Source organism: Nicotiana tabacum, chromosome 13, assembly GCF_000715075.1.
Source record: "Nicotiana tabacum cultivar K326 chromosome 13, ASM71507v2, whole genome shotgun sequence".
Lineage (NCBI taxonomy): Eukaryota > Viridiplantae > Streptophyta > Magnoliopsida > Solanales > Solanaceae > Nicotiana > Nicotiana tabacum.
The window spans coordinates 104139917-104155328 of NC_134092.1; the positions used below are offsets into that span (position 1 = coordinate 104139917).

The 15412-nt window shown below is 37.0% G+C and overlaps 1 protein-coding gene across 2 annotated transcripts; it reads left to right on the forward strand.

The window, feature by feature from the left end:
* The first annotated feature begins 365 nt into the window (after positions 1-365).
* On the forward strand, positions 366-3292 carry LOC107797277 (putative trehalose-phosphate phosphatase J). 2 transcript variants are annotated; one of them, XM_016620145.2, is made up of 10 exons: positions 366-516; positions 732-1027; positions 1127-1267; positions 1376-1447; positions 1563-1655; positions 1788-1946; positions 2126-2273; positions 2389-2459; positions 2627-2719; positions 2989-3292. In XM_016620145.2, exons 2-10 carry the CDS (start codon positions 740-742, stop codon positions 3094-3096), a joined length of 1173 nt encoding a protein of 390 aa, XP_016475631.1. In that variant the 5' UTR covers positions 366-516; positions 732-739; the 3' UTR covers positions 3097-3292. The 2 variants fall into 2 exon arrangements, with proteins under 2 accessions (XP_016475631.1, XP_075084361.1); XM_075228260.1 differs by having other exon boundaries at positions 461-596.
* Positions 3293-15412: the final 12120 nt, after the last annotated feature.

The following is a 15412-nucleotide window of genomic DNA, read 5'->3' on the forward strand; positions in this document are numbered from 1 at the left end:
GTTGATAAATATAAAAAGAGTAATTTGGTGCACAAGACATTCCCATTCGCGCAGGATTCAGGGAAGTACCCCACTTTAAAGGATGTAATGTAGGTATTCTACCCTAATATAAATATTAGTGACTGATTTTACGGTTCAAACCTGTGACTTATAGATCACACATCTTACCCTGATAAAAGTATTAGCGGTGGATAAATATGCAATCTTAATCTTATTAGTAACTCTCAAAATTAAATTACATATGGTCTTTTTATCTATGGGACCCACAACTGGAGGAGGGGCTGTGGGTCTTTGAAGAGGGCATTACCTTGTCCGTTAGTGTCTGGTTACAACTATAAAATAAACCAAACCGTCCCAAATCTCTTCACACAGATACCCACTCTTCATCTCTTAACTCCAATTCCAATCCCAATTTGTCTTCCTACTTTCTTCTAGCATTTGCAAGTAAAGGAACTCTTCTTCCGCCTCCTCTCAACTCTCATTCTCATTCCCCATTTTCTTTTGCTACAAAAAAGTGTAAGCAGAGTACACTATTCTCTGTTCTTCAAGATTTTTATTTCAATATAGTATTAACTGATTAGTTGAACATAACTTAGGCAAGTTATTGAATCTTTTTCCAATTTTTCTCAAATGGGTTTGCGTTAATTTTGGATTTTGTAACGAAAAAGGCTTCTCTTTTTTTTGATTGAATAGGAGCTTATATTGCGTGTTTGTTGTTTTGTTTTTTGTAGGAGTGACAATGACTCAGCAGAATGTGGTAGTGTCCGATCCTAAATCCGGTATTAATTTGGCAATATCAGTGAAGTTACAAGTACCATCAAACTCCCCCGCGCTGTTCACGACGGCGGTACAAAAGCCGCCACCGGCGCCGGGGAGTTGCATCACCATTTCAAGAAAGACACTTGTTGAAATCAATGGGAATAATAATGGTGCTAGAATCAACTCTTGGGTTGATTCAATGAGAGCTTCCTCTCCTACTCATCACAAATCCACTCCTCCTCTTTCAGATGACATCAATTCTTGGACGGTAAGCTCAAAAACAAAAGATAAAACACTTTCATGCAGTTATACAATGCCTGCCACGTATTTGCTTTATGTTTTAGCTGAAAATTGAAGAATGAAACAGGTGCAACATCCATCAGCACTGGATATGTTTGAGCAGATAATAACTGCTTCAAAGGGAAAGCAAATAGTGATGTTTTTAGACTATGACGGCACACTTTCCCCCATTGTTGAGGATCCTGATCAAGCTTTCATGTCTGAAGCTGTAAGTGTTTTCATCTATCTTTATCAACTTTACTACTCCCCTTTTTTCTTTTTTTAAAAAAGGAATCATTTTTATTAATTATTCCAAGCACTTCTTTGTATATATCAGATGAGAGCAACAGTGCGAAAACTTGCTAGATATTTCCCTACTGCAATAGTGAGTGGAAGGTGCAGAGACAAGGTATACTTCTCTACTTTTCTGGATTCTTCTTAGTTCTCTCTATGATTTTTTTTTCATTTTATGAATTGGTTTTTATGTACTTTTTTGATTTTTTTTGGTGATTGTATAATTATAGGTATACAACTTTGTACGATTGGCAGAGTTGTACTATGCTGGAAGCCATGGAATGGATATAAAAGGACCATCAAAAGGTTCCAAATACAAGAAAGTGAGTTTAACTTATTGTCTTTCTACATTCAGAGCATCTTCAGTTACTTCTTACTATGACTAATTTGTCTTTCTTGCTCTATATGTTTCTCCCCTTAATATTTACAGAATTTCATATATATTATATTTCCAGGGAGCAGAAGCTGTTCTTTGCCAACCAGCAAGTGAATTTCTACCAATGATTGATGAGGTTTACAAAGCACTCATTGATGCAACAAAGTCTACAGAAGGGGTTATAGTGGAGAATAACAAGTTTTGTGCCTCTGTACATTTCCGCTGTGTTGATGAAAAGGTATAAACCCAACCAGTCCAAATGTTCTGTCATTATTATCATCCATAATAATAACAATATATGGCCCATCAAACAAAGCATGGGTTAAAAGCTTAAAATAATATACTAGTGGATTTTTTTAACTGTTGTTAAAAAAGTAGAAGAAAAGATGTGATTTGGGGTTGTTGTTGATGTAACAGAAATGGGGTGAATTAGCACAAGTCGTAAGGTCAGTGCTTAAAGAATACCCAAAGCTGAGATTAACACAAGGAAGAAAAGTATTTGAGATCCGTCCTACTATTAAATGGGACAAAGGCAAAGCTCTTGAATTCTTGCTTGAATCCCTTGGTAAGTACTGTCTGTGTGTCTTATATATATTTATTATCAAATAAATTATTGAAATATAAAAAATAAAAACAGTTGTTTTTATGCTAACTTTGATAATGAAACCTCTCTTCAACAGGATATGCTAACTGTACTGATGTATTTCCTGTATATATTGGTGATGATCGAACCGATGAAGATGCTTTCAAGGTATCCTATGTTCCTATATTTATTGTTAATTTTGATACCAAGTTTATTTATTTGTTTTGTGTTTCTTTTTTGTTGGCTTTTGAGTTTATCAGATCTTCTTTGGTCTTTAACTTTTTACTATTGAATTTTCTTGTTTACTAATTAATCCTACACTAAATGTGGTCTAGGTTCTAAGAGAAAGAGGACAGGGTTTTGGCATTCTTGTCTCCAAAATTCCTAAGGACACACATGCATCTTATTCTTTACAAGAACCATCTGAGGTGAGAATTACTATAACTCTGTTAAGTTTTTTCTCGAACTGTGGTTTAGGTGATGCGAATTAGTTGAATTTATAAAGAGTCAAATAATGGTTTCTCTAATTTAAATAAGAGGCAATTATAAATTACTCCATGCAATATCAGTTGATTGGTCAAATCTTTTTAAAATCTAAATATAAATTTTTTGATTCCTCAGAAATAGTACGTGTTAGGTCAAAATTAAAAAAATCTGTCTTATTATTAACTCGTATTTTTCTAATTGATTTTCACAGGTTATGGTGTTTCTACGACGCTTGGTAGAGTGGAAAAAGTTATCGTTAAGAAGACAGTTTAGAATTCGAAGACAAATTGAAGAGATAAAAGCATCTCTACGGAACTAATGAAGAATTGTCCCAAAGTAATGGACTTAATGATGCATATAATGTATTTTCCTTTTACAAATATAACAAAAGTTGTAAAAGAAAAGGTGGAAAAGATAGGCTTTTTGATCCTTTCCTTGTACATCTTTGTAACTAGCTCTGTACAAGGATAAATTGTAATTTTCCAGTCATAATTAGCTAAATGCATATATTGGAAGTTCTCTCTTTCCATTTCTCTCTCTCAATACGTATATAAATATATTCTAGTATATTTTTATATATGCACTATATATTAAAACTCATTAAATAAATGTTAACATGGTTTGTTTTCATGATATTAATGTTATGACGTAAAACAGGCGACTTCACATGCCTCCTTTAAGGGTGGAATTTACTTCAAATGTTGTCAGCATCGTTGAGTAGAGATTCTAGAGAAGTTGTATATTTCTTTCCCTGTTTGTTTTACTGAGACTGATAACCGAATACTGTCATTAAGTTAAAAGAATTTATAAAATGCATATCACTTAACCAACTGTTCCTAAGCACCACCATAACACTCCAATGTTTTAACTAATATTTGCATTCTCGTGAAGATAAATTTTATGTCGTACATCCTAAACATGAACATGAATTTGACAATATATAAAAAAAATTCTTACTTTAGGTTGTGTTAGTGTTAATATTGACAGAGAAGTTTCATAGTGTTGCTATGTATAACAGTTAATATTATTTTTATGAATTGCTATTAAATGCATTAGATATTTAAGGTTTTGGGCTGCCACCCTTTTTGTATTTATCCAAAGAAAAAAAGTTGGGCAGCCACCTTTTGTTAATCCTCATCTATCCTTAAAGACCTCTTCTCATAGTTCATTCTTTCATGCCAAAGAAAACCCCTACCCTCTCCCCTTCTTATCATCTGAAATACTTCACGATAACCATCAGAAATTTTCACTAAATCAACCAGCAAAACTCTTCTTGGTGAAGTCAAGTTGCTCCTCTCTTTTGTGGTAAGTTACTAAACTCGTTTTTACACTAGACAGCTATTATTATTTTTTTCGTATCTTCTTGTATATGAATCTATTTTAAGTGATCCAAGTTTGGTATCAGAGCCTAAGTTTGTGATTATAGAATTTTTGTTGTGATCATACCTAGTATTTGTTGTTATTTCCTTTCTTGAAAATGACTCGGAGATTATAAATTTTTGCATACTTGCTTAATGTAATTTGTTGTATTCCTTGTACATGATCTATATGTCACACCCATGTACGTTATTTTGGAGCCTTGTTGGATCTTAAGACCAAAATCTTATAACTTGAATTTGGTAACTAGTTTTGCTGTTTTAGGGTGTGTTAATAACTCAAGTCTTGTAATATGCTGAATTTTTATTGCCTTGTAAAAATGTACAAAGGAGAAGACTAGTTTTATTTTTTTTACTCGCTAGTTTGAAATTTATGTAGAATATGAACATGCATTGACGTTGAACGAAAAGTATAATTTTGTTAGGAAGTTGCTTAACGTGTTGATTATTCAAGAAGGATTATATTACCTTATGTTGATATTTTGACATTGTATTTTATTTATTTGTTTAAAAATATGAAGTATATTTTCAAAAACAAAAATATTGCACTTTGAACCTTTATTGCATGGACCTATTTTCGCTACTAAATTATTCTGAATATCTTTTTGGATCAATATCTTCTTAATATTGTAAATATTATAAGTAGTAAATTAAATTTATTTCGTAATTAGCACCCTCCGAAAGAGGATGCTACAACCACACTAGAATTTATCTCGTTTTACCATCCTAAAATACCAATATAAAGGAAGGGGCGGAATAAATGATAGAATGGAGTCAGATATGGACAAAGTAGTTCTTAGTCATGTCTTTCTATATCTCCACGTTAAAAGAATAAAAAGTGAAAAACCAACCCCTTTAATTATTTTTTGGTAAATTCGGCCTCTTTTCCTTAGTAAAATAATTCATAGCGACATTAGCAAGCCAAACATAATCAAAAGGAAGAAACACTATGCAAATTTATACAGTCAAATTTCTCTATAACAATTTTGTTTATTTCAATTTTTTTGACTGCTATAGCGAAATGTTGTTATAGAGGACATATATTATAACATAACATGAAAATTCGATTTCGAAAAAAACTTAATTTTTATAATGAATAACTGTTATATACGATTATTATAGAAAGATGAGATTATATTTAACTTAAACAAATATAATAAAGTTGCTTCTCTGCTGTGGTCGTGGAGGAGCAAAGGTTTGTAATCACTCATCGAAGACCTATCTTAATAATTTATATTTTTATACATTCAAGAATTTGTGTTTAAAATTATGCAATTTTATGTTCTGTTTATAACTAAGGCAATTGCTCATGTGCCTCAGTCTATCATTACGTTATTTAGGCTTAATAAAGTTGTTAAGATGTCTATTATCTCATACATGTTTTCAGCTTTTCCACCTTAAATATATCCTCAAGACCAATACAATAAGTGTTACTATATCATTTATTGATAGCCATAACTTCAATTAATTCACAACATTAAAGACACGTCATTATCAATGCCTTTATCAGCTGCAAATTAAGCATCGTCTTCTTCAATGTTTTAATTGACATGCAACACCTATTACACATTAGCTTCTCATAAACCGACCATTCGAGCTTTTTCCCTACAATTAGGCTTGCCAAAGGGGGACTTTATTTTTTCTCTTTCTCTTTTTGGCGGGTCAAGCACGTTAAATATGTCTTTCATTAATGCTAACTTCCTTTTTGACTTTGTTAGTTATCTATTCACTTCCATTTGACCGACTTAGCATTCTAAATTAGGGAAATGAAAATAATAGTAATAGTAGTACTCTTGTATAATGTATATGGTCCTCATTCTAGTACTAATGGGGACTTACTTGTTTGACTTCAATATAGAGGCGGATAGTGGAGAGTACTAGGTAATGAATTTAATCGAACCCATGAAATATAAAATATATGTGAAAATTGCTAAAACTATCCAAATATTAAACTATGAACTCATAATTTTAAAATGACAGTGAATTCAGTAATAAAAATTAAAATATTGAACCTATAAAAAAAATTCGGAATTCTTCTCTGCTTCAATACACATACTATTTCGTTACCCTGCACAGAGCTAGCAATGCATGCGAGTATAGATATCAAAGACGAATTTCCTCTTTCAAGTTACATACTTTACATTTTTCACGTAACAATTCCAACGAATCGAAAGTCCAAATATAGGGAAGAGAAAATAGTATCCTGATAGATGGTCCTAGTTCTAATACAATTGGAAAGCAATAAAATTGAGATTTTAATACAGATGTTCAAGTTACCAGTTATGGATGTTGGACAAAATATCGTAGCCATAATATATGATTGGCCATACATAAACACTTGGAAAAATTGATTTATCCATGTACCTGTCCATCTTTATTCTTTCTTATATAACTGTGTCCCATGCTGAGTCAAAAGGATAGGCAGTGAACATAGATATTCAATTTTTGAAATGATGGGTCCTTCCATTAAAGGTTTTTTTGTTTTTTTAGTTCTATCCTTTTATTATCATTGATGATTAAAATGGATATCATATCAAGTTATCAACCTTTCCAGCTCTATTAGGTCTGTGATTGAAGTTAGACTTCTAAAAATCCAAATTCAAGATACTCTAGAGAAACTAGGTATGAATCACTTTATTACCTGTTTTTTAAACTTTCTTCTTATTAGAGACGTATCCCTTTACTAGAGCTTAGACCACACAACTACATGGCAATTGTCGACATAAAACTTATCTTTTTGCTAATTGAAATTAAGTATTAATCGCAGTAATACAGTTAATTAATATTTGATGAAAGAGAGTGCGCGGATAAAAACTTCTTATTAGCAGCGTTTTAATTGAACAATTATATGCAACAACTATTATATGTTGCACATTCATTTATTGGGAACTCACCCGCACATTGTTTACACCGAACTAATGAATTCGAGATACGTATTTTATTTTTGTGCACATGTTATAACTTCATCATGATTAAGTAATATGTATGTCACGACCCAAATCACAACCCGTCGTGATGACGCCTATCATGATACTAGGCCAGCCGACAACTTATACATGTTGACACTTTCAAATTCATATTGTACTAAAACAGGTTTAAATAAGTAAAAATCTCATAAAAACTGGATGAAAACATCACAACTCAATACAAAAATTCTCAAAACCCAGGTATCATTGAGTACATGAGTATCTACACAAATACATGGTTTGATACACTGTCTAAGAAAGTAGAACTGAATAAATAAAACTGAGAGATAGGGGAGGAGAGTCAAGGTTTGCGGACGTGAAGACAGCTACCTCGAAAGTCTCCAAAAATGGCTGAAAACTCTGAGATTAACAACCACCGTGCCCGAAAATACCTGGATCTGCACACGAAGTGCAGGGTGTAGCATGAGTACAACCAACTCAGTAAGTAACAAGTCTAACTTTTGGGCTGAAAGCACTAACGAGCTTCACAGGTACAATCCAATTAAAGAAATACAGTATAAAAATGTAGGCATGCTTTCAAGTTCAACAGTCAAAGTTCAAATATGTAAGATATGTCAAGTGTGCCTAAAATGAGAAATAATACATCTCGATATCTACATGCCAGTTATGTGTGCCAATTGTAGTACAAAAAAATGATGAAATCATATGCATACTCTAAGAGTATCAATCACTCAGTCCTCCCATTCACTCAATCGTCACAATTACTCATTCCTCACAGTCACTCCATCCTCACAGCCATTCAATCCTCCCAATCGCTCGACACTCACACTCGGCACTTGCATCGCACTCGCACTCAGTAGGTACCTGTCACGACCCAACTATAAGTGACAGTACCTAGTCTCTACGACTAGGTAAGCCTAACAAATTGCGAAAAATAATAAAACGAAAGTAAAACTTGGCAACTAACAGCAGTGGATAATTGAATAACTAGTAACAATGTCGTTCGGCATGTACAATAACCAATACTCTATAACTACACAGTCTTCCCAAAACCCAGAACATCGTAAGTCACAAGCTACAGAAGAAAAATAACATCTCTATACATCGGAGTCTAATAAAAGGAATACAGGAAGTGTTTGACATAGGGGAGAATAGAGGGGGGACTCCGAGGTCTGCGGACGCGAACAGATGTACCTTGAAGTCTCCGGAACAGCAGCAAATGCACAACTAATAGCGAGGTTGGTATGATGAACCTGGATCTGCACACGAAAACATGTACAGAAAAGTAGCATGAGTACATCACAATGGTATCTAGTAAGTGCCAAGCCTAACCTCGGTTGAGTAGTGACGAAGTCAGGTCAAGCCCACTAGTAAATAATAAATAAGGCAGGAGAATATACAATATAATAAGAGACTAGAATTTAACAAAAGGAAACACAACAAGGCAACAGTACAACACACAGGGGTAGACAGTAGGAATCTCCCGAGATACTGTTTTCTAGTCCCAAAATAAATATACAGGGAGAACACCTGAGGTACCGCCTCGTAGTCTCAAAAGTAAATATACAGGGAGAACTCCCGAGGTACTACCTCGTAATATCAAAAGTAAATATGCAGGGAGAACTCCTGAGGTACCGCCTCGTAGTCTCAAAAGTAAATATGCTGGGAGAACTCCTGAGGAACCGCCTCGTAGTCTCAAAAGTAAACACACAACGCAAACCGATAAATACAACAGTTAACAGCAAGATTTCTATAGTTATACTGATAAAGAACAAGGAAAAACAGGAAATCAACTAGGCATGCTTCACAGAGTTCAAATAAGCAGTTAAAGCACGTAGACATGCGATATTACACTAAACACGATAACTACACATATTGGAATAACTCAATAAGAATGAAAACCGACTAATACTCATTTAAACGGTATAACTCAAATTAAAGGAAAAAAGGTTGCTACTCAGTAAAATAAATTGGGTTTTACAACAAATAGCCTGTGTATGTACTCGTCACCTCACGTACACGGCGCTCACATATCACAACAGTATCAAATCCTAAGGGTATTCCCCCCACACAAGGTTAGGCAGGCCACTTACCTCGAACCAAGCTCAATCAATCGGTAACAATGCCTATTCCATGAATATCCGACTCCGAATGTCCCAAATCTAGCAAGAATCAATTACATACCATAAATACAACTATAAGAAACTAATCTAATTAATGAAATCAAAGCTAAAATAAGAAATTATAAAATCGCCCCCAAAAGCCTCCTCGGGCCCATGTCTTTGAATCGGGTAAAAGACATAAAATACAAATACACATTCACTCACGAACCCGATTATGTAATTTATTTTGGAATCCGACCTCTATTTGAGGTCTAAATCCTCATTTTACAAAATCTCTAATTATACCCAAAACCCCCAATTCCAACTATGAAAACATAAGATCTTTTGTTGAAATCTTAGAAAATGTAGTGAAAGATTGAAAGAAACTAGTTTAGAATCACTTACCAATGATTTGGGGAAGAAAGGTTGTTTGAAAAATCGCCTCTAGGGTTTCTTGTTTTGAAAATTTGAGAAAATGAACTAAAATCCCGTCTAATTCCCATTTTGATCAGTTGTAGATGTCGCATTTGCGACCTGGGGCTCACAAATGCGAACCCCACAAATGCGAAGACCTTCACATCTCTTCTTTTATCGTATTTGCGATGAATTGTTCGCAAATGCGAACTCTGACCTTCCGCAAATGCGACCAACTGATCTCAATTGCGATCCTGCACCCCCTGACCCACTTCGCAAATGTGAAGCATTGTTCGCAAATGTGAAGCATTGTTCGCAAATGCGAACTTGAGGTGCTCCAGCTGCTCTTCACAAATGTGATGAGTTGCTCACAAATGCGAAGCCTGACCTCACAAATGCGAGATTAGAGGCCTGCACCAGAACTGAAATACACCAGCAATATTTCTAAGTCCAATTTCACTCTGTAGCCTATCCAAAACTCACCCGAGCCCTCGGGGCTCTAAAATAATTATTCACACAAGTCTAAAAATATCATACGAACTTGCTGGCACGATCAAATCGCCAAAATAACACCTAAAACTATGAATTTAACATCAAATCAAAGGAAATTTTCCAGAAAACTCATGAAATATTTAATTTCACAATCGGACGTCTGAATTACGTCAAGCCAAATCCGTTTCTCACCAAATTTGACAGACAAGTCATAAATATAGTATTGGACCTATACCGGGTTTTGGAACCAAAATACGGACCGGATAATCAAAAAGTCAAACATTGGTTAAACATTTCAAGGTCATTAAGCCTTTAACTTTTAAATTTCAACAAAGTGCGATAACTCGAGATAGGGACTTCTGAATTCGATTCCGGGCATAAGCCCATGTCCTAAATCACGATACGGGCCCATCGGGGCCGTCAAAATACGAATCTGGGTCCGTTTGCTTAAAACGTTGACCGAAGTCAACTCAAATGGATATTAAGGCAAAAAATTTATATTTTCTCAGTTTTTAACATAAAAGCTTTCCGGAAAAATACCCAGACTGCACACGTAAATCGAGAAAATATAAAATAAGGATTTAAGGCTTTAAAGCGCAGAATTAGGTTCTAAAACATAAGATGACCTATCGGGTCATCACATTCTCCACCTCTAAAACAATCGTTCGTCCACGAACGGATATAGAAAAGTACCTGGGCTGGTGAAAAGGTGGGGATATCTACTCCGCATGTCCGACTCAGACTCCCAAGTAGTTGCCTCGATGGGCTGACCTCTCCACTGCACTCGTACTAAAGGATAACTCTTCGACCTCAACTGACAAACCTATCAGGCTAGAATAGCCACCGACTCTTCCTCGTAAGTCAAATCCTTGTCCAACAGGATAGAGCTGAAATCTAACATGTGAGACGGATCGCCGTGATACTTCTGGAGCATCAAAATATGGAACACCGGATGAACTGATAATAAACCCGGTGGCAACGCAAGCCTGTAAGCCACCTTCCCCACTCTCTCAAGAATCTCAAAAGGCTCGATATTCCTAAGGCTCAACTTGCCTTTCTTTCCAAACCTCATCACACCCTTCATGGGTGACACCCGGAGCAAGACCTGTTCCCCAACCATGAATGCAACATCGCGAACCTTCCGATCCGCATAACTCTTATGTATAGACTGGGCTGTGCGAAGTCGATCCTGAATCACCTTAACCTTTTCCAAAGTATCATGAACCAAGTCTATACCCAATAATCTAGCCTCGCATGGCTCGAACCAACCCACTAAAGACCGACACCGCCGACCATACAAAGCCTCAAACGGTGCCATCTGGATGCTCGACTGATAACTTTTGTTGTAGGCAAACTTTGCAAGTGACAAGAACTGATCTCACGAACCAGCAAACTCTATCACACAAGCACATAACATATCCTCTAATATCTGAATAGTGCGCTCGGACTTCCCGTACGTCTAAGGGTGAAATGTTGTGCTCAACTCCACTCCAGTACCCAACTCATGTTGTACGACCCTCCAGAACCGTGATGTTAACTGCGTACCCCGGTCAGAGATAATGAATAGCGGTACGCTATGAAGCCTGACGATCTCGCGGATATAAACTCGAGCCAGCTGCTCGGAAGAATATTATAACGACCCGGCCAGTTGTTTTGATTATTATAATCCCGTTTCCCTATTTACAGCTCAATTTATATCTTGTAATTGATTTATGACTGATCAGGTTAGTTGGTTCGGGTCCGGAAGGAACTCGGAGTGAAATGAGACACTTAGTCTCATAATTGAAAATTTTAAGTTAGAAAAGTCAACCGGATGTAGACCTATGTGTAAACGATCTCGGATTTGAATTCTGATGGTTATGTTAGCTCCGTTAGGTGATTTTAGACTTAGGAGTGTATCCGGATCGTGATTTGGAGGTCCGTGGTAAAATTAGGCTTGAATTGGCGAAATTGGAAATTTGGCGATTTCGGTCGGCAGTGGAAAATTTTGATATCGGGGTCAGAATGGAATTTCAAAAGTTGGAGTAGGTTCGTAGTGTCATTTGTGATTTGTGTGAAAAATTTGAGGTCATTCGGATGTGGTTTGGTTGGTTTCGGCATCGGGTGCCGAATTTGGAAATTTATAAGTTCTTAGGTTTGAATCCGAGGGTAATTTGATGATTTGATGTTGTTTTGAGTGATTCGAAGGTTCGACTAAGTTGGTATGTTTGGTTGAGGTCCCGAGGAGCTCGGGATGATTTTGGATGGGTATCGGGGAGTTTGGAAGTTGGAAAATGCAGCTGGAGCTGATGTTCTGGTGTGTCCGCACCTATGGATTGGGAACCGCAGGTGCGGATGGCATATCGCAGATGCGAAAAATGGAGGCCTGGCATTGAGCGTAGGTGCAGAAGAGAGGATCGCACCTGGGAGCCTGCAGGTGCGAAGGGGCAGCCGCAGGTACGGAGATTGGCGTCTAAGTGATTTTCGCATATGCGCACCTGGGACCGCAGATGCGAGAAAGGGTCCGCAGGTGCGAAATCCCTGGGGCAAATCCTATATATCACACTTCGCGATTTTGGTGCATTCTGCACCATTTCTATTCGGTTTTGGAGCTTTTGGGAGAGATATGAAGAGGGAATCAACGGAGTTTCATTGAGGTAAGTTACTTGAGCCCTAATACTTGTATATATGGTGATTTTCCGTTGTTTAATCATTGTAATTAGTGAAAATGATGGGTTAGGGCTTGGAATATTTGGAGAGTAATTTAAGAATTTGAAGGACCAAACGATGTCGGATTTTGATGAATTTGGTATGGTTAGATCGGGAGAGGACAAGGTTTATTATTCTGCCATTTTTGACTGATTTCGAGACGTGGTCCCGGGTGTCGGGTTTGAGCCAATTTCGGGTTTTGATCTAATTTAATAGTTTTTCTTGTGGAATTCATTCCATTAACGCATACTGATAGTATTGTACTGATTATGAATAGATTCGGAGCATTTGGAGACCGAGTCCAGAGACGAGGGCATCTCGGAGTAGGAATTTTACGTTGTTAAGGTAAGTAACAGTTTTAACTCTAGCTTTGAGGGTATAAACCCGGAGATTTGACATCACGTGATTGTTTGGAAGTGATACCCACTCTAGGTGACGAGCGTATAGGTGTGCACTGTGAGGGATTGAGACTTTGTCCATCCCGTGAGGCTGTGAGGCCTAATGGCTATTATCTGTGGTTATGTGTTTAATTGTTGTTGAACTTGTTTGCCTTCATGATAGAGATCATACTTAGGCTTTATTCATGTTTACATTATTTGTACTCAGTCATAGAAACTTATGTACATGCTTACCTCAGGCTCTATTAATTGCTAATACGCGGTGATACTTGATGTAGGCTGTTTTCCCTTATTATTGATGATGGTGAGGCTAGTGAGGTACATGATTGAGTGAGGTCGAGGGCCTAGTTGTGAGGATATTAATACCATAGCGCGTGAGTTGTTCGCGTAGCTCGTGAGTTGACCGTGCGGGTCCAGGTATTAATACCATAGTGCGTGAGTTGTCCGCGTAGCACGTGAGTTGACCGTGCGGATCCAGGTATTGATATGATGGCAAGGGAGTTGTCCGTGCTTAGCGCTTGGGCTTTGGGAGCCCCTCCGGAGTCTGTACACACCCCAGTGAGTACAAAGTGTTGAGTGTTTTGAGTATTGAGTGATGAGTGTGAGTGATGGAGTGACACTGCTGTGAGGTGGTATTTATTTGTGTTGTTTCTGCATTTATCTGTTAAACTTCTTTATGTAATTTACTGAGTTATGAAATTTACCTGTTGATATCTGTTGAAAATAAATAATTGGACTGTTTTACTTAGTTCGTCACTATTGCTCAGTTCCTTAGTTATTTCTGTTACTTGCTGAGGTGGTTATACTCATGCTACACCCTGCACTTTATGTGCAGATTCAGGTGAGTTAGAGCGCCGTGATCGTTGAGTTCAGGCCGGCTATCTGTAGAGATTGCAAGGTAGCTACTAGCATCCGCAGGACCTTGTTACTCCTTTTATCATTTCCTCTTTTGGATTGTATTGACAGTTAGACAGTTTCATTTCTTAGTTCATAGATTTAGAGGCTCATGACTTAGTGACACCCCAATGTTTGGGGCTCATTTTCGTATTTCAAAAATTATATTTAAAGTTGATTTAGTTTATGAGAAATTCAAATGCTGAAATAATTTATTAAATTCTTATAATCGGTTTAGTAAAAATATTTTGGGAAGGAGGCTTGCCTTGTAACACGATAGGCGTCATCACGACCATGGTTAAATTTTGGGTCGTGACAAATATGTAGTCATCACAGGAATGAAATGAGATGACTTGGTCAGCCTATCCACAATCATCCAAACTGTATCAAACTTCCGCTGAGTCCGTGGAAGCCCAACAACGAAATCTATAGTGATCCGCTCCCATTTCCACTCTAGAATCTCTAACTTTTGAAGCAATCCACCTGGCCGCTGATGCTCATACTTTACATGTTGGCAATTCAGACACTGAGCTACATATTTCTCTATGTCCTTCTTCATTCTTATCCACCAGTAATGCTGCCTCAAGTCCTGATACATTCTCTCGACGCCCGGATGAATGGAGTACCGCGAACTGCGAGCCTCCACGAGAATCAACTCACGCAATCCATCTACATTGGGAACACATAGCTTGCCCTACATCCAATGCACCATCACCAACTTATCACGACCTAAACTCCCTCTGTATAACGTCGTGACGACACATAGTCTCTACGACTAGGTAAGCCTAATAAATTGCGGAAAATAACAAAATAAAAGTAAAACATGGCAACTAACAGTAGTGGATAACTGAATAACTTATAACAATGCCTCTCATCATGTACAATAATCAATACTCTATAAATACACATTCTTCCCAAAATCCGGGACATCGTAAGTCACAAGCTACAGAAGGAAAATAGCATCTCTATACACTAGAGTCTAATAAAAGGAATACAAGAAGTGTTTGACATAGGGAAAAATATAAGGGGACTCCGAGGACTGCGGACGCGAGCAGATGTACCTTGAAGTCTCCGAAATAACAGCAAATGCACAACTAATAGCGAGACTGGTATGATGAACCTGGATCTGCACATGAAAACATGTATAGAAGAGTATCATGAGTACACCACAATGGTACCCAGTAAGTGCCAATCCTAACCTCGATCGAGTAGTGACGAAGTCAGGTCAGGCCCACTGGTAAATAATAAATAAGGCAGGAGAATATACAGTATAATAAGAGACTAGAATTTAACAAAAGGAAACACAACAAGGCAACAGTACAACACACAGGGGTAAACAGCAGG

Bases quoted from the DNA above. Each gene is read 5' to 3' on its own strand.
- LOC107797277 (XM_016620145.2), top strand. From the start codon at position 740: ATGACTCAGCAGAATGTGGTAGTGTCCGATCCTAAATCCGGTATTAAT. The intron at 1,028-1,126 runs GTAAGCTCAAAA...AGAATGAAACAG, and splicing joins ATGACATCAATTCTTGGACG to GTGCAACATCCATCAGCACT. The intron at 1,947-2,125 runs GTATAAACCCAA...TTGATGTAACAG, and splicing joins TCCGCTGTGTTGATGAAAAG to AAATGGGGTGAATTAGCACA.